The sequence below is a fragment of the Bemisia tabaci genome, chromosome 1 (genome assembly GCF_918797505.1).
Source record: "Bemisia tabaci chromosome 1, PGI_BMITA_v3".
Taxonomy (NCBI): Eukaryota; Metazoa; Arthropoda; class Insecta; order Hemiptera; family Aleyrodidae; genus Bemisia; species Bemisia tabaci.
Window position 1 is genome coordinate 9,217,358 of NC_092793.1, and position 20,247 is coordinate 9,237,604.

Below are 20,247 nucleotides of genomic sequence, written 5' to 3' on the forward strand. Positions count from 1 at the left end.
CTGATCCACAGCGTCGCGATCTGCAGAGCCACTCACGAACAGTTCGCGAAATGAAAAATATTACTCGAAAATAGTGGAGGGTTCTGTGCAACTCGTCCCCGAAAAAATGTTGTAACTCGGTGAGTTTTCAACCGAATAAGCTCAAATTTTGAGATTTGATAGCTAATAGTATGGACTACAACCTCTCACAAACCGCATTTCGATATCTATCATACTTTCCGAATTACAGACTTGATCTCAGTTGTTTTGGGACACCCTATGTATGTCATACCAGGGGTATAATGACAGACTATCTAATGTAAAGATCCTGGGAAGGAGTTCATACAGCAATGACTCGACAGAATTTACTTGATGACCCAGTAAAATTTCAAGCAAGCACAGACAAGGAGTGCAAAAAGCCAATTCAAAATTCTTTAATTTTCACTACCCCTCTTCTGAGGTTATCATTTTGCCTCGCATCCTGAGATTTGATTGATGCACACCTCAAAATTAACTTCTTGTTTACCACTATCTGCCACCTTTGATTTCTGACGCAAAATTTTAGAAGTGATGAGGTGATGTAAAATCGACTAAAATTAAAGAAAAATTGTGGACATAACTTACTGTGGTATTTGGTAAATTATTCCTTTTCAAAATGCGATGCAATTCACTTAATGCTACGACCCACTTGCTTTTTTCACTTTCAGTATCGGCTAACATCAGCGTATGATTTTGCAATTCACTTGGCTCTAGTAAAGAAGTTGTTATCTGTAAAAGTACAAATAAAATCTATCAAAGATACAAAGGAAAATGGAAAATTAATAAAATTAGTGAGATGTGGGAGCCCCTTCAAAGAAACTACTCTGAGGCAGGGAACATACACTGTGACACAGTGGGAGACAGATAAAGCACTATATCGAAACTTGGAATTTTTGGGAGCGTATTATAAAGGAGATTTTTCTAAAATGGCTTTAGATTCTTGTAAGCACAGCTACTTTTGGGACCAAAGAGAGAGGTCAAATTATGTAGCCTAACATTTTGAATTCTGAAGTGTAGATTTTATTGACCCCATTTTTTTTTTAAAAAAGTGTAGATTTTATTGACCCCATTTTTTTTTTAAAAAAAAGAAAAAGAACAGAAAATACTCACTCTAAAAATACACGGTATATCTTTTTTCATGGCATGAATTACATCTGACTCGCGGACTGAAGAGACTGAAAAATGTTCATCCCTCATATCAAGCACTTGAGAAACTTGCACTGATGGTAAGGCATTCCTGTCCGCTGATATGTCGTACAAAAAGAGTTTGAAATCACAAACAACAACAAACTGGCGAACCCATCCTTTTTTGACACCGCCTGCTCGGGGTACTTTGACATAGCCTTCATAGGCAGTTCCAATACCACGGGTTGGATCAATGCCTAGAGGTCGCTTTGCTGAAAAAGAAAGGTAAAAGTTACATTTAGTATAGAAGGATAAGCAATAACTAAATTAAGAGTGATATAAAAAAAATCCTTTAAGTTAAAGACGGTTTTTGAAAAGTTAACATCCATCAACAGGGTGTCTACTAAAACAGGCTGGCCAAAAATCAGTACTTCTACTGTACTTTTCCAGTCCATTCCCAAGAAATTCAGTACCTCCTCATAGGAGAAATTCAGTACTTTTTCAGTACCTTCAATTGACGAAATTCGAAAATGTTCAAAAATTTGAATTTCTTGCTCGAATTGAGACAAAAATTCCGGACCTTCTCCCGAAATTCCGTACTTTATCAGTACTTCCGGACCGCTCTTAAAAAATCTGTACTTTATTCGGCCTTTCTGGAAATTCCAGACTTGTAGACACCCTGATCAAACAACAAAAACTCGTGATAATATTTTTGGAGAGAGAGAAAGGGGAAAAAAAGAAAACAGAGGCTTCCCTGGAACAAATCTAATGCTGAAATTACAACCCTCATTTATACTGGCACCAACCACGTACAGACCAAAAGCTTTTGGATAAACACTACCCTATCTTAACCAGTCCTTACGCCTGATGTCAGAGGATGACAAAGCAGCCAATAGCAGGGAGAGTGGCAGAGCGTCGGGACCTTGCATGCAGAGCACCAAGGAATACTGCTTCTGATCAATGTCTGACTGAAGGTCATGGGATAAGTTTCCATATTTTGCCTAAAATATTACAACTCCGAGAGAGATTTAAGTTAACTTTCTTAGTTGTACTTGCCCTTCAACTTACTTTGATCAGGAGGAACTGGACAGGCTATAGGTACTTTATCACAACAGGTAGTATGGCAAGCAAAACCACAGACTTCACAAACGACCCCTTGTCGAGTTAGCCCGATCATTAAAGACGTACAGTGATTGCATTTTGTCGGAGCAGAGAAAGTCCTGATGAGAAACTGATGCGACTTAGCAATCATCATGTTGCTACTTAATACTCTAGGCTGAAGTTTCAGACTTGGTTGCTCCTGAAAAGAAAAAACATAGTCATTCATTGACAATGCTGGTTACAGACTTCCGTTAACTGGATATCCTCCTAAAAACTCAGAAAAAAAATATTTTCACTATCTTCAAGTCCAGTAATTTAAGAATATTTTCGGATAAATGGGTAAAAAGCATGGTGATAATGACACACATTTTTTTTTTTTAGATTCAATGATACAAGACAAAGGAACATAACGAAAAAGTCCTTCAAATGCAGTTTAAAACTTTAGTACTATAGACAAATTCTATATTCCTGCAAGGCTCAGCGGCCGTCTGATATCAAGACTGAGATAGATACTGAAGAGCGCAGATTAGTATTTCATAAATATAAACCTGAAAGAAATGAAAAAGAATAACAGGAGAGGTATCAATAAAACGAAAAAAAAAGGACTTCATGATTACCATGTTCATATCCGAAAGATTTGTCTTACTACTTGCAACAGATAGAGTTTGGTTGTCATCTAGGTTACCCTCTTCGCTTGTGATGGAGTCTCGGAGCTGTCGTGTAACAGAGGACTCCTTCAAAAAATGATCTAGGTATGACATTTGAGATCCAGGTCTTTCTAAAACTGTGAAAGAAATTCAATAAGAATAGGTTAGGAAACAACTTCATGAAATTTTCTTTTCGATGATGAAACTGAAAAGCACATTGCCATACCTATTGAGAAATAGTGTCTAAAATTTCTTTTGAAACAACGGAGTTTTCTTTTTCAAGTGAGAGATGATAAAAAATCGACAAGAGAAGAGGAATATTGCCTAATGCCAATGACCGAGCAAACTAAATGATTGTAAAAAAATTGTCAAAAAAAATAAAGTCTCAGCTGCAAGAAATAAAAAATGAAACAAAGAAGTAGAATGTAAAGAAAAATATATTATTTTAAAAGAGATCTCTTTCGAGATTCTTCAGGAGAAAGGAGGGTCGCATTAAGTCTGCTCGCGTCCAATGATTAAAGAGATCATTGCTAAAGAAGAAGTTATTAATAGGTGATACTTGTCACATTCATGGCAGATATTTGTTGAATATTACTGCCTCTAATCGCACGTTGAGAAGTAATGAAAATCTTAGATTGATTTTTCTTTGATAATGTTTCTACTTTTGGCATTAAATCTTCAATATTGTGCTGTGCCATATGAAGACAAAATCGACTGAAATTTTACGCTAAGGAAAGAAAAATTCTCAATTAAATGCAGAAGAAGCACCAAATATTCACTGTATCAGACAAGATTGCAGGCGAAAAGCAATACAAAAATAGATTCCCAGACTTTCCATTATAATTTTCCGCACTCTTCCAAACCACACTAAGATGATGGAGATGAAAATCATAGCAAAAGTGAAAAATTTTAGTTTTTTCTGTAATTCATAATGCATGTCAAAAAAAGATACTGGAAAATTAGCCAACTTGGAAAATGATGTCCAAGGTGAGAAAACACTGAGAAGTTATGGCTTGGATCTTCGTTGATCTCTAGTGTGAAAAAACTAAAGGCTACTCTCAACATGCTCCTCATTATGACAAACAATTTTAAATATTTATGGAGCCACATTTCTTTGATATCATCTGGAAAGATGTAACAAAACGAGAAAAAAAAAAATATGTTCAATGCAGAATTTGAAACAAGGAAAAAATAGGGTGAAGGGAATGCTTTATCATCATCAAAGTGATTTACCGTGTTAAATGAAAAACTCTGAATTAAAGAGTTCCCTACAAAAACCAACAAATGGGTGAAGAATAGAGAAAATTCATAGGATTGATTTTTTTTCCCTTGGTCCTTTTATGAGCAAGAGTATTAAACAGGCAAACACGCACAAACTGCTCTAGGCTGGGTAAAGCAATTGAGAATGCACACAAATGAACAATCTGCAGCACTGTAAGAGGGACTCACTAGAAAATATACAATTAAATTTTTCACACGAGTAAAAAAAATAAAAATAAGCCCGGGCAATTGAGATAAAATTGATTTGGAGGGAGGCAATAAAAGATATGGTGTTCTAAAAATCGCGAAGTTTAAAATCCATTGAGCAGAATTTACATTCTTCTACTTTCATGAAAAAGTTACAGTTTAAAGAAAAATTTGGAAAATTTAGGATAAGAACTAGTACCTAATAGACGTAAAATTAAATAAACACACAGTTTGGGGAACAATTAAATTAAGACTTCCAGAAACCAGAAAATAATTGTTCAGGGCACAGTCAGAGCAAAAACGGAACTCGAAAGAGGAAAAATACAAGACAGCACTTTTTGTGAATTTTTATCAAATGGAATTGTGATAAAAGCGATCTGATGTGTTGGATGAAAAGGCCACTTTTCATGAGTGAAACAATAAAAATTTGAAAATTAACGAAGGAGATATCTCGTAAATATAAACAGAGGGAATTTTTAAATAAATATTTGAAGTCATTGAAAATTGTAAATTATATGAAAGTTTCAAATTATATTCAAACCTATAAGAATGCTCGATACATTAGAAGAAAACACAAAAAGGTTTTTATTGAAATTTTGAGCACACATCCACAATCCACATGTTGTGATATGTAAATGCAGTTGTGCCTTTCACTTTGTTTTATAATATGAAAACCAGTCCACTAGTCTTATCTTTCAGTACAGCGAAAAGTTTATATTTATTTGGTGAAATAAAGGCAGACAAAGACAACTGATAGTTTCAGAGAATATTTTTCTTGGCCACTGAGAGTATAAGATCATTAATTGGCTGCGACTGATAAAGATGAAAACGAACAGAAAATAAACGATACTAGAGCTCCCATGAAATAAGTTGACAGTTATTCACTTTCAGTTCGCAGATTGCTGCGCTGCTGCCATCCCATGGCAACAAGGGATTGACCTGAGGTAACAACATTATGCCATGCCGAAATATGTGAATCAGTCAAAAGCGCACAATGGCTAAAAGTGAACAAAAGCCAACGTATTTGACAGAAGCTCTGATCTTTGAAGACTGGAAAATCAGGCACTCTCAAACTTTGGAAGCAAACTTTAAAATTAATTGTTTCTATTTATTAGGATTGAATTACTTTAGAGAAAAGGGGGAGAGGGAGGTAGGAAAACTTAAAACATCGACTTATACAAAATTGAAAAGGTAGAAAGCACCTTCTTCTTTATAGCTATGCAGCGCTAGAGGTACGCGTTTCACTGCGAGAGAAGAACTATATTTATTCCATTGTTTATGGTTGAAAAAGTAAAAATAAAGCTAATTTTGCGACAATTAATCCTTGCTAATGCCCTTATCATGGAGAAAGATATGTGTAGGTTGTACTTGAAAGGATTCATTAAACTGATGAAATTTGAAAACATACCGAGATTTTTTCTCTCAACTGCACACAAGAAAGCCAGAAAACAAAAAGAAAATAGGAGAAAATGTTTAGACAGTAAAAGTTGAAATTGGCAAAAGACTATCGAACTGGAATGAAGGGGAATCTTTGTACACGGGGAACAGGGGTTGGGCTGCATGGAATTATTTCATCACCGAGGAGGTTAAAAGGAGTGGTGCAGTGAGCAAGAACACAGCAAACGAAACGAGTGAAACACAGGGCCCATAGTTACTGAAATTACGTTACCGAAGCAGAAGAGGGTGACGTAGAGTCAGAAATATAAACGAAAAATGAGGAGAAGAAGCCCCCACAGGCAGCTTGTCACACCGATAAACAGTGGCATTTTGTCTACATCAAGATAAAACAATAAAAATTAACAACAAAAAACAAAAGTCATTCCTTTTCATTGACCGTCTCATTATCTTGCCAAAAAAAGAGAAAAAGACAGAGAGAGAAAAAAAAGATTTAAATAGACGGAGGAAAATAAATACTAGAGATGAAAGAAAAAAATAAAAGAAATAAAAGAAACCCTGGAGGATCTTTCCAAAAGACAAAGGGGGACTCGTTCCCAAACTAAATTTTTATCTTCCAAAATATTAATAGGTACTCGGGGAAAAACTGTTCACTCTTCAATAGAAAATTCTGAGAATAAAAAGGTTTAAGTGTATTTGAAGGATCTCAAATAAATTTTAAGAAATACCCATCAAGAAAAGAAAACAAATTCAAAAGAGAACAATAGTTCTTGATTTCAAGCTGGATATCAAGAAAAATGGAAATTTAATACTTTTCAGGCCTCACTTTATACACTGGCAAAATAGTGAACATTTATCACGCAAAAATAGATTGAAAATCTATAGCAAAATGTGCCTTACTCTTTAATAACGACACATGGTTAAAAATAAATAAATAAATAAATAGATAAATAATAGTGTGTGAGAAGTAATACAAAATTAGACACAGCGTTTTTTAGAAAAAAAAATATCAGATTTAGCTTCTAATCCATACAACGTTAGATAATTATGATGAATTTGAATTGGTAAAATTTTCTTGATACATAGCTCGAAAATTCAATTCAGTATCATGGCAGATGCAGGGAGAAAAAAATGCCTATCAAAAATCAAATAGTCTGGACAAAATCTCTCTAACACTTCGTTCCACTTTGAAGGAACCGTGCCTACAAAGGACATCAACTAGACTGCTAATGAGCCTGTCAAGAGAATGAGGTGCATATAATTATTTCATATGTATAAAAATAAGCAATACAACTTTCATTCTCTTAAAATTTTGGCTCACGGCAAATACCAGCAATGGAATTACATCTTTACACAATTTGTTGATGGCGAACACTTTTATTTAAGGGGGCTAAATTCATACTCACTCATGGAGTGGTGATGCTCTTATTGGACACTAAATTGTTGGCTATTCAAGAAAAGTTATACACATATTCAAGGAAGAGGTACTGTGAAAATGACATCCAATAAGGCAGTGGCAAGGAATTTTTGCAGCATTGTGGTAAATTTGTTCAAACATAAAATTTCAAGAAAAAACCAAAAAGCTCATTAAAAAGTCAAAAAAATCAATCCAGGGGGGAGGGGGGAAGCTGATTAAAATCCGACTAATCAAAAGCTGACAGTCAAGTTGACATTGCAAGGCATTGCCTGGAAATGAGTTCAGCCAATCAGCGAGTGTCATTCAGCCCACCTGACTATGTCATCAGAGTCCGTAAAATATATCACTCTTAACCGGTTTTAGTTTTTGTATTTTCAAAAAGGAGCTCCTTTGCTATAAAAGGTAAAAAAAAAAAAAAAAAAATCTAGAAAAATCCTCTACGCTCAGTTCACTTGTGCTTTCCGAAAAGTAATTTAAAAAAAAAAGCCACCAACTCACTGCTTCATTGGTTAAGATGAGTGAGGTCTATTATCTTTGAAAAACTTAAGTAGTACATTTTATAGTCATTTTTCTAAAGAAAACTTGGGAGAAGTTTACTTTAAAAAATTAAAAAATTAAGAAATTAAGAGAACAAATCATTTCCTAGGCCTGTTTAAGGGTTAAAATGTGCATTAATGTTAAAAAAAATTATGTTCATTATTTACAGTGATGCTTTTTGTCTTGGAACTAATTTCTCTGAGTGTTGAAATTGATTTTTTGCTGTAAAACAACACTCATAACCACAGTCATCAAAAGTCAACTTTTTGGGAATATTTAGAGATCAAACGATGAAAATCATGAGTTCTTAAAACAAATCATTCTATGGTGTAATAGTCATAAATGCAAAAATGCTGCAATAAAATTTGAAGATGAAGAAAGTTGTTATAAAGCTCTTGTGTAGGTCAAATTATTAGGCATAGACAAGTTAATTAGGCTTTTAAATTAAGCAGAAAGCGAAAAGTTAAGTTATCAGCAAGCAAAAAACACTCCTAATTTCCTTGAAAAACAATAAAATAAATACATTATACGATAAATAAATTTATTGTGAACTTCATTCTTGAATTTTTTCAGAAAAAAAATTTAAGCATACTCATACATTTTTCAATTATAAATAGTTCAAAAGTAAAAGGTACATTCACAATAATTGATTGAGGAGAAGTTATGAGTTTCATGTTTAGAAAAGAATTCAGAAAATAACACTTTCGAACTTTATGTTAAAGAAAATTTATTAATCAAATCACTAAAAAACAATATGGAGAAACGACAAACAATAAGATCTACAAAAAACAAAAGGAGGTGTTAGGAAACATGTTGTAGTTAAGTTTGAGAAGAGTAAAATGCTAAGCTACAAAGAAATAGAAGAGAGTGTGAGCTAAGCTGCAGCTGAGAAAAGATTAGCTTCAGATAGAATTTAACAATCCGCGAGATGATTGGTTCACAAGAGAGAACAGAAACAGATTTGCACCTTCAAGCCTTTCTGACGATCAATGATATTTTTTTTGAAACCTTGAAAAATTAACAAGGGTAAAAAATTCAGAATTCGAGTTTCTTTAAAATTTTTGAAATTTCGGTAGTAAATTTTTGAACAGCTCTTTTCTACATGAACTTCATGCTACTATAGATTCAGGAAATAAATCTAAATAAAAACATAGGAGCTCTGCATGCAGCTTTCTCATCTAATGCAAATATTTAATGATATGTACTACAGCCAATATTGACTTCTATCAATAGAGGATTTAAAAAGAACAATCTCAAAATTTTGACTAGATAATCTTCTAAAAGGAAAAAAGAAAAAAAATGAGTAAAAAACTTAACAATGTGAAAAAATTAAAAGTATATACCCGTAAGTAAATAAATGAACAAAAAATGGACTATCACATTTGAATCGCCAGAGGAGTAATTTAGGAGGCGAATAATTTTGATTCGGCAGTACATAAAGTACCTATAAGAATAGGGAGAGTAAAATTATCTGTACCCTTTTGGCACGGTGAAATTACTGAAATACTTGCTGATTAATTACCCCATATTTCCCATTCCTAAATCCCTAAAGGAGTAGTATAAAAACGGAGACAGTTTTAAAAGTGCTGAAAATTTATTAGTTGCCTGAAATGATTTTGCGCAAACTTTGTTAATATTTGTATTGGATGGGAATAAAACTTTTCCAGTAAGTATTATTTACTGCACCATGAGTATTGTTTCTCTCTCAAAAATTGAAACGTCATCGACTTAACATTCAAATTCCTTTAGGTTGCATTTTCTCTGATTGGTCTCTAAGATCTCAGTGAAAAACCTAGAAGTGGTGAACCAACCAAGCAAGACATGGCAAAATGATGCCTATATTGGTACTTTTGTTATACAAAACTTTCAAAGCAATGTACACATGCATAGTTTTTCAGAAAAATAAACAAAAAAACTGAAGGGTGCAAAAAGCATGCACGCTAAGCGAGTAACCAAAAATGGACAGACGTCACTTACATCCTTCTCCAGAATCTAACCGGGCTTGTAGTTCCTTTAGCTGAATTTCTTTCCTTTTCACATCAACAACTAAATTATCAAACCTTTGATGAAATTCTCTCAATTCTCTGAAAAATACATGAAGAAATTAATGTTGTTTGTCTGCCTCAAAAAGGAAAATCTTTCTTAATAACACCTTTTTTCCATGGTTAAGGCTGTATTGTTTAAAGGGAAATGATAAAATTTTTAGTGTGTAGGAAGATCCAAATTGGTAAAACAAAAAAAAAAAAAGGGCGGGAAAATTTCCATGATTTAAGTCCACTCTCTACTTTTTAGAGATACAAAATTTAACCCTTCTATTACCGGGCTACATTCTGAATGCGCATGCCCCATAACAGGAATTGGTTTGCCACGTAAACAAATCAGAACGCACTCTGATGGAGAGTGTCTAAAGTCGTAGTCCAGATCTTCTATATGTACAACAGAATACTTTTGAGTGAAGTTTGCTGAGTCTTGAAAAAAATGCAGCTAGGAGGATGCAATTTTGCTAATCGAAAATGCTGCGTACTTTGTAATGAAAGAGTCAAAAATTACTGAACAAACTTATTCTTCATTAAGATTGATGATCAGGAGCTGTGATTTTAAAAATATTGAAAAAAGAATCAGTAGTTTTCTTTCTCCTCATCTCTTCAGATAAAGTGAGAAAAATAAACTTACTTCTGGGCGGCGATTAATTCTGCTCGGGTTCTGCTCAGTTCGTCTCCAATAGTTTGTTTGGCTTGAATTTCTGACTGAAGACTACTCTGCAGATTTAACAACTCCATTTTTTCAAGTTTTTGACTTCTTCGGTTTCGCCAACTTTTGTCCTGCACACAATGAGAAAAGTTTAAAAAAAATTAATAAACCAAATAAAGATATGGAACAGTAATAATTTTGTTCAAGTAATTTTGCTATTGCTTTCATGGAAATTCTTTTAAGATCCATTCTCAATATTATTTCAAAACAGAAAATTTCTCACTTCTTAGAAAACTTATCCAAGATTTTTGAAGTTCTCAGCCGAATCAAACTGCTCACTTAGCGGGTTTCATCATTTAGCAGATTTTCACTTATTGCAAATTCGATATCATAATGTAAATGGGCAAAAAAGAGAGACCAGCTGATCTTGCTCACTTTTCAGGTGCTTCTTCACCAATGCAACTTATCACTTAGTGGGAGTTGACTACATTGGCATCAATTAAAACAATGAAAGAGGTATGTTTTTTGTATCTTAACATTTTCCAACATGCTAGGTTTTGTTTTTCTTTTTTGCGGTCTTTTGGAAGCATGTCCAGATTTGTTTCTTTGTTAATGATATTAAAAAAATAACTTGCCGTAAGGTTGTTACTAAAATTAACAATGAAGTAAATGAAATGCTTCATTCGATGGAAATTTTGAACCGAATTGTGACACAAATTAAACACAAGTATACAAAATCCTTACCACAGTATTAGTAGACACTGCCGTGTGCTTCAAATATTCCAATTCTTCAGTCATTTTAGTTGCAAGCGCTTGCAAATATCCCCTTGCATCCTTCTCATCATTGACCCTGGGACAGAGAGAAATTCAGAGTTATGCAAAACTTCGAGGACAAAAGTTTAGGGGTCCTCAATTTCCTCGGCAAGGATAGACTGCTGATGCATTCCCCTCCCTGTGTAAGATCTCTGTCAGTCGTTATGACTTAGAACCCTTCATTGCTTGCAGGAAAGAAATCCCCTCCTTCCTTAGGGAATTCTGGGAATATTCTTAGGGAGTCACAAAGAAGAATCTTCTTTCCTGCAACTATGCTATTAAGCTGAGGCCAATATATAAAAAGGATTTTGGTTACTCTAGATTAAAAATAAAACTTGGTTGGAGGAGGCTCCATCAACAGTATCATTTATGGTATTATTGTAAATTTATCATGACCAACAAATAAAGAGTAAAAGAAATACCTGAGATTATTCACTTCTAAGAAGTATTTGAATGATGGAAAAATGTGAGCTCCAAAAAAAAAGACTAATGTATTATTTTGATCTTAGGGTCCACCTCCCAATTACCTAAACCTACCTCAACTGTGTTGGAGGACTGCTTTGCTGCCCAATTAGCATGACGATGGCTTTCCTTCCTTTGAGATTACGGTCCCAAATGGCCTGATCCAACTTCCCATCCAAAGTTAGCTTCACTCCTAGGCACATGTATTGTTCGCAACTCTCGATTTGCAGACCATCGGTCACAATGGACCACTAGACAAGGTACGAATTTCAGCATTCTGATACATGTTTCTTAACCAAAATTTCACGTAGAACACGATACGCACAACGAAAATTACCGAAATTAACTCTTTACGAAGATATTTAATGATTCTTGATGCGTGAATTGAAACCACCCGCTCATGAAAACTCAATGCTCTACGTGATTTACATCGCGCGCTAAACGTTATCATAAACGTCTCAGCGATATAAAAATCTGGCAACCTCAGTCTTGACGCTTTGGCTCAGCTATAGCAAATTGATTATAGTTTGAACAACACATGGTGGGAGATGAACATTGCTCGATTGAGAAGCTTGCTGAAACCATTGTAGTGCGCGATTTGACTCACGTAGAGCTTTGAGTTTCTCGTAAGCGGCCAGTTCAAATTCCTCGTAACTGATGCGAAATAAAAATGTTAATATCTTCGCTAAGAGTTGGTTTCAGTAACTTTCGTTGCGCGAATCGTGTTCTACGTGAAATTTTAGTTCCGAAACATGTATTAGAATGCTAAAATTCGTACCCTGTCTAGTGGTCCATTTGACGTATTTCTACCAAACAGAACTATGTGCATTATGATGTGAGCCCTGTTATGCGTATATTCTCATGGGTCTCAGGGCTCATGTCTAATGCACCTACTTCTAGTTGGCAGAAATATGTCCAATTACGCTTTGTTGAGCACTGCCAACTGACATTATTTCTGTCTTACGGATCAGCCTATCGATAAAAATCGTAAATTTTGATTGCTTTCAATAGAAAATCACTGGATCCAAGTCTTCCTTTCTGCAGGAGTGAGTGCCATCAAAGAATAAGAAGATATGAGGATAGATGCAGGCAATATTCATAACACTAAGCAAAGAAGAATGCAGAGGTACTCACCACTGAATGATTTCTGAGATTTGAGCTTCCCACTGAGCAATGCTCTCTTTCTTGTTGCCCATTTCTGTTTCTTGCAAGCGACCAGCATTTAACTGTCACAAGAATGGCAAAAGGAAATAATTAAATAAAAGGAAAATAAAAAGGAAAAACAAAACGAATGAACACATGAACAAAGAGAGGACCTCTGTAAACACAGCTACTATTTCAGGTGGAATCATCTTGCAGTTGGAAAACTTAGTGATGTACCTAGAGGTGAACACAGATATTCTTTTGATGCTAGGAACAGCTAAGAAAAAAAATGTCACAATTGTCAGAGGACATTTACATAGCACTAGTTTCTTTCAAATTAATTGCCGGAAGACGGTGCCAAAACAGTAGTAATTTGATCATATGATGATGAGAATAGGGTATAAATTGTAAGGATGACTGGTCCAAAGGAGCAAAGTCCAAATTATTGACAACTGAGCAGGTATTATTGACACAATCAGAAGATGAGTCTGATTACAGTTTGTAGAAACACTAATGATAACAATTTTTGTTTAGTTCTATGTGGATATTGAGCTGCTTTCTAAATTAAGAGAAATACATATGTGCTAAAGCAATAAAATATAGAAATACTCTGATAATAATGACGCTTAGCAGGCTTAGTTTTAGGTAAAATAATGGAGAAAAGTAAAAATCCTAGAAGAATGTTTACTCATAAAAGTCATCATCACCATCATTATCATCATCGTCAAAGTTTTATTATTCATCATCTTTTACAGATGTTCCCGCCAAAGGTTTGTGCCACCCTCCCTCCCTCCCTCCCCCTTTGCTACTCTTCTTTTCAAAAGATTTAAATTTTTTCATTTGAAAAAAAAAATTAAAAATCAATTAAAATGCAAAAATAATTTGTGCAGTACAAACATAACATTTTTGGTGTTTTCAGTGGTGTAAATTTTAAAAGTAAAATAGTAGTAGTGTAACTAGCTCCAAAGAAGTAGTCACATATGCAATGATGCTTTTAGAGGGCAAAGCAAAACTTTACAGAGAACGAAAGGTAAAAGAAGCTGGTTTTATTATGACTGAATTATCATCTAATTTTTCAGCAACAGTGTAAAGTAAAATTTGGGAATTAATCAAGTGTAGGTCCACCTTATCAAACCAACATGGTTCAGAATCTTTTGAACATATCTTTAGAGTAATTGACTGCATCTGAAGGGCTCAAATCTATTTAGAGGACACTATTGTGGAAAGCTAAAGAGTAACTAAGGGGCAAATTTGATTTTTTAGTGATCTGATGGTAAATGTTGTGTGATGGAAATTGGCACGCACATGATGGAAGCTTCACAGATACAGTAAAAAGAAATGAGCCACGGATCTCAGCAATGCGGATAAAGACTCTTTTAGATGAAATATTACAGGTGTGAGGCAAAGAATTAAAATGTAAAGGAAAGCGAAAAACTTACAGTATCTACATCTAGGGCAAGCCGTTTATTTTCCTCAAGCAAACGCATTTTTTCCGAATCATGCCTACGAGCTAAAGTAGCGAGAGCTTCTTCATTTTCTGTTATACTTTCTAAACGAGCTGTATCCAGTTTCTCTTTAGCAGCAGCAACCTGTGAGACGATATTTAACGAAAAATGACAAAGCTTCCTCTTAGTTAGATAACTGAGGGATAGGTGAACTAAAAGAATAGTGTAGAAAACACCAGTGAATCGCCAAACAAAACCAAACTATCTTCAGACTTGGAAGGATAAAATTCCCCTGGCTTTTCCAGGATTTCCCGGACAAAATTGATCAAAACTCCCAGGTTTTCCTCAACCTTCCATGGTATACTGGTTGTAGCACTGGTCCTATAACCAAAAGGTCCCAGGTTTGATTTCTAGCCAGAAGCCCTGAGTTTGATGGTCTTCATTCGATTAAATTCCCTGACTATTGCCTAATTTTCCTCACCTGATGAAATTCCCTAATAATACTCGTTTTTCTAGACCTGTAGACACCCTGTGAACATATTGTCAGAGATACTTCCCTAGGGCAATATTCTTGGTGACAATCTTCAATTTTAAAATATTTGTCAAGGTGTTTTGTAAGTGTGAGTTTCTCACAAACAAAAACCAAAAGAGACCGAAAAAATAGGACCATTTTCTATCATTTTGAGGTGATGCAGGGGCTCGTCTAAATTAATCTATGGTAAAGGTTATTGGTCTTTCAAATTTCATCTCCACAAATAGGATGACTGAAAGGACTCTAGTACCATCACACAATCAATGAGACAATTTTCGAAACAGATTCTAACCCAACTGCAACATTTGAAGCACTCGAATTCAATCACAAGCGTTGTCTCATTGTTAGTCTCTACAATATCAAAATATGTGGGTAGAGTGGTTTGACAAGCTGCATTAGCGCAGCCGTATCATTTCCTTCTTTAGCACTTCCATAACAATGATAAGTGTCCATATAGCTGGCACATAATGCAGTTTGATGCAGAAAGATAGATATTTACAGATAACAAATTTTCATTCCACTGGTTGCTACACAGCCAATTCTTCTGATGACAATAAGGACTTGAGTGGAGAAAATACAACAACTGGCTGAGCCTCACAAGCAAAAGCATAAAAATGAAATCTTCAAAGCAATACATAAATTTTTTTCCTCATTGCGAAGGAATAGAAAATCTTACCTCTTTTTCTAAGACTTCCTTTCGTGCTTCAGCCTCAAGAAGTTGCTCCCTTAAATTATTAATTTCTTCTCTATGTCTAGCCTGTTGTTGTGACAAGTTATCACTGTATTCAACTTCTAGAGTTTCCAATTCAGTTTTTAATCTGAAATAGAAGATTAAAAGGAAGTTTATACGTTGACTATGAATTTATGAATAAATAATAATAAAAAAGGAAAGAGACAACATTAGTCGTCTGACAAAAATTAAGAACAGAATGGTTGATTCCACAGACAAAAACGTGGGTATCTTGCTAGGAAATTAATGGACCACTAAATAAGGCACGAATTTCAGCATTCTGATACATGTGTCTTAACCAAAATTTCATGTAAAACACGATACACACAACGAAAATTACCGAACTTAACTCCTTATGAAGATATTTAATGATTCTTGATGCGTGAATTCAAACCACCCACTCATGAAAACTCAATGCTCTATGTGATTCACATTGCGAGCTAGATGTTATCTTGACAGTCTCTACGATATACAAATCTGGTAACCTCAATCTTGACGCTTTGGCTCAGCTATAGCAAATTTTATAGTTTTAACAACACATGGTGGGACATGAACATTGCTCTACTGAGAAGCTTGCTGAAACCGTTGTAGTGCGCAATTTGATTCACGTAGAGTTTTGAGTTTCTTGTGAGCGGGCAGTTCAAATTTCTCGTAACCAGTGTGAAATAAAAATGTTAATACCTTTGTTAGGAGTTGGTTTAAGTCATTTTCGTTTAGCGAATCGTGCTTTGTGTAATTCTGACTAAGAAACATGTATCAGAATGCTTAAATTCGTACCTTGTCTAGTGGTCCATTTAAGAAATTTTTACTGCAAGCAGCATTGTGTAAATAAAATTTTCATAAGCATGATGCTTAAATTCAAGCTCTGTCTAATAATCCATTCTACTCTAAGAAGCTTTGCTTATGAAATATACATAATATTAAGACAATTTTTAAGCGTCCTTTTCATTCATCTTTATGACTTCTGATTCCTTTTAACTGACACAACAACGAACACACATTAAACAACGATCTTAAGAAACAATTTAAAATTCCATTATTCTACTAAACCCTCCATTCAGGACTAAGGTACTTAGTTAAAATTACCTATTGATTTCCTGAATGTTATGCTGTGATATAGCACTGGATCCATCTCCACTTCCTGTGTCTCTCCGTTCTTTTAGTTGCTTCCACTCGGCCTTCAACTGAGAGAAATAATAATGAAATAAATTAATGTTGCGAGAGAAATAGGTGCAATCATCACAATATCTTGCTTTAAGTTAATGGTGACAAGGTCCTCAATGGTTTTCAAATGATAGTTGTACTGATAGATTCTGACAGGTCTGTGAGAAAGGACTTTATCTTCCGGTAGAATATTGTCCGTAGCTTTAAGCGAATGCACGGTGGCAAAAATCTGGAGATTTTGGCGTCAGTTTGACCCCAGAAGCTCAAAAATTGAGGGAGATATGAGCCCTAGAGTTCAAAGACAACATTTTTTAAGTTGTAGGAAAAAGGGTTCAATATTGCTTTAATTGATGTAAATACTAAGTAGTAAATTTTATACATCAATCAATTACGTGCCTTATTAACACACTGAGATGAAGTTCACTGCTTGTTTATTGTATTGTTCCTTTTATTAAGATTTTCTTAAATCCAATTTAATTGTTAACAATCACTGAACGCAGCCTTGCTTTCCATCCCTCTCCTTCAAGTTAATAGGTCCGTCCCAAAAGATTAAATACACAAATAAAGATGACCAAGCCACAGGTACATGTAGACTTTCTCTTTGATCAATAAACCATTATTCTACTTTTTCACATTTACTGGAGTCTTAACAGTGGAACTTTAAGAACCTTTACTAGAACCTGCGTACGTAGGAGGGGGAGGACCTCTTGTAATTGAAAAAGTTAAGCTCACCTGATTGCAATACTCTTCACTACGCTCACGTAACTTCCTTTCTTTGGTAGCTTCTTGCATGGCTTCGTCTATCCGAGCCTCCAGCTCACGACGTAACTTCTCACCTCTCCGCATATCTTGACGCAATGAGTCTATTTTTTGCATGGCTTGCTCCAGTTCTTCTTCTTTATCTCTCACGATTCTTGACAGTTTTTGCTTCTGTTGCCGCAAGTCGGATAATCTAAGAAACAAGGGAGAAAACAGTGTTTAAAAAACGTAAAAATGTTAAAATCACTATCTTACACATTTCAAATAGGATTTAATTACTGAATACTTCATGCAAGGTTTAGCTCCCATTTCTTAGAACTTTAATCGCCAACTTGTAGATTGGTTGAAACTGAGTTCTCTAGGTAACACTGTGAAACTGAATTTGAACTCGTGTCAAATGGGTTGAGATAATGGAACTGGACATGTTGTTAGCTGGATCAATTTTATAATTTTAATGTACATGTATAAAAGGTTTGAACAATATTTACAACTTTTTATAAATGGTAAGTGTTGTATGTGGTGATAGAATGTTTTGCACAACTACTCTATTACAAAACACATGACAATTCTACACAGACATTTCTGAATCTATGTTTATGATACATAATTTCATATCGGCAAATTTCTTTGAAAGATTCAAAACTTCTGGACAGAAATACAGACGGTACCCGTAAGAGCCGGAAATCTGCTTAAGTCAGCACAAGCACCTAGTCCTGTTTATAGCCCATATACCACAATGCTATAAAAGTCCGGATAACTCGGAATCGCACAAGTCAGAAACCCACCTAAGCTGATACAATTTTTGGTCCCAACTGAAAAAAATAACGTTTAAACGAGGTTTTCTCTCATTTTTGCGAAGCCTACCTTTGTTTTTTCCAATTTTTTCATAATAGTTTCTTTGCTTTTCCTTTGCTATCGTTTGCAGGGATGCGAATGAGGCGTGAGCGCGACCCTCCGCGCTCACTGAGTGACTTTTAACTATTGTGTGTGTGTGCACAATGAATGGTAAATGGTGCATCAAAACATTGCAAGCGCCGCAGGTCCTTCCTTCCCTATCGCGTGTCTCCCACTCTATCCAATCTCCCTCTACCCAGTACACACTGTTCACGGAATCTTGCCCGCACGCGGCCACCGCCGTTTGTTGAGCAGTGTCACTTGTAGCATCGTCTGTGCACGCCCCGAGTAGCGAGAAGGTGAGTTGGCGGCCCGTCGATGCCGTCCGACTTGCAAATTCACCAACAGATGCTCTTAATAAAAATGTAGCGCCCTTGATCAGTTGCAGTTGATTAAATACTGCCTAAAATAACCCCTTAAGCTATCTGTACATTATGTTTCAGCATTAGAAAGCATTTGTCAAAATTTGAGCATTCGAAATGCGAAATTCGAATATGCGGATAGGAAAAAGACGGAACCCGTTTAAGTCAGCAACCCGCTTCAGTCGATAATCTCCCAACATCCTGATCGAAAACGTCTTAGCGAGGTTTCACTGTGATATGAATAATGATACATATAATAAAATGAAGTATCAAAATATCCAGTGAATCAAAATTTGGCTGAGTGAAAGGAATTTAGCATTTTGCTGTGGTGGAAAAATGACAGGAACTTGGAAAAAATCCGTTCACCTACAATATCCTGTAAATCAGGTATCCAATAAAATGAGCTTTTACTATAATCAAGGAGGAGCTCATTCAGTTGACACCCTTGACCAGGACTGAATAGTTTACTTAGCCATAGAAGAAACGGAGGAATATTAGAATTCTTACTTGTCGGATACTTCTGAATATTCAGCCATAGCAATTTTTTTCTGACTGACGGCATCTTTCAGCTCTTTTTCTTGTAACTTCAGTTTTTCTTCAACTTCTACTTTTTCCTGAAAACAAAATTAAAAATTGAGCAAACTATATCAGTTATGAAAAACTCAATCTAAGGTGGATATGTAAAAATAGGGGACTAACCTAAAAAAAAGGACGTACTGAGTGACAAAATAATACCTTCACTATTAATCGGTCAGCATCTCGGGTCACGGAATTGCGTTTTGATGGTTTAAGCTTGTAGATTAGTAATAATAAGATCTGTCGATGCATCTTATTTTGAAGTTCATTACGTATCAAGATAGATACTGCCCTCCGAAAAAGGTGTGTGATGTCATTCACTGCAGAAGTGTCTTTTTGCAGCCGTGGTCTCTTTCATCATAAGTCCATTCATTCATTTTTGGTTTTTCCGATGCATTGAAAATGCAAATTTTCTTAAAATAATATTTCCTGGAACCGATAAAATCTTGCTTAGGATTTGATTCATGAATTTTTCATTGAATCAACGATTACGTACAACATCTTGATTACTTGATTGGGAAAGACGAAAGATTAGGCTCTAAATTAGACATTGTCCAGTTTCCTAGTAATCCATTCAAAGGGGTAGGAAAGATTTTGCTATTTGTAAGTTTGAAAAAAACAAAAATTTACGAACTTTGTTGACTTCTTCTTTTTCTTGTTTCAACAATCGCATTAGTTTTTCTAGCTCTCGTACACGCTCATGGCCTTCCAAATCCTGGAGTTCACTTTCTAGCTCACAGTTCCTCTTGGTTAGAGTATTTATTTCATCCTGTAGTTTCCTCAAATTTGTTCCGGTGCTTTCTGAGGTTGGAGAGATTTTCCTGGCGTTGTTCAGTGGCTCTGCTTTACAATCTACGCAAAAGAAATTGAAAATTTACTGAAAGGGAATTAAACGAAGCAAACAATAGGTATAAAAGAGCTGTGGAAAAAGCCCACCTTTAGGTTGATAGGAAAGATTTTGCTCTTGTT

The 20,247-nt window shown here is 35.1% G+C and overlaps 1 protein-coding gene across 4 annotated transcripts in view; it reads right to left on the reverse strand.

Moving 5' to 3' along the window:
* gek (serine/threonine-protein kinase gek) overlaps positions 1–20,247 on the reverse strand; it is a 50,842-nt gene that overhangs the window by 16,143 nt on the left and 14,452 nt on the right. For 2 of the 4 annotated variants that reach the window (XM_019054984.2, XM_019054992.2), the window contains exons 12-26: positions 19,913–20,130; positions 19,210–19,316; positions 17,420–17,639; positions 16,610–16,707; positions 15,470–15,611; positions 14,256–14,405; positions 12,808–12,899; positions 11,143–11,248; positions 10,381–10,529; positions 9,685–9,791; positions 5,767–5,784; positions 2,862–3,028; positions 2,212–2,443; positions 1,129–1,415; positions 604–747 (exon numbers count right to left, since the gene is read on the reverse strand). In XM_019054984.2, the coding sequence (XP_018910529.2) occupies positions 604–747; positions 1,129–1,415; positions 2,212–2,443; positions 2,862–3,028; positions 5,767–5,784; positions 9,685–9,791; positions 10,381–10,529; positions 11,143–11,248; positions 12,808–12,899; positions 14,256–14,405; positions 15,470–15,611; positions 16,610–16,707; positions 17,420–17,639; positions 19,210–19,316; positions 19,913–20,130 (2,237 nt within the window). The remainder of the gene's footprint in view (positions 1–603; positions 748–1,128; positions 1,416–2,211; positions 2,444–2,861; positions 3,029–5,766; positions 5,785–9,684; positions 9,792–10,380; positions 10,530–11,142; positions 11,249–12,807; positions 12,900–14,255; positions 14,406–15,469; positions 15,612–16,609; positions 16,708–17,419; positions 17,640–19,209; positions 19,317–19,912; positions 20,131–20,247) is intronic. The other 2 variants (XM_019055009.2, XM_019055001.2) reach the window with 2 other exon arrangements.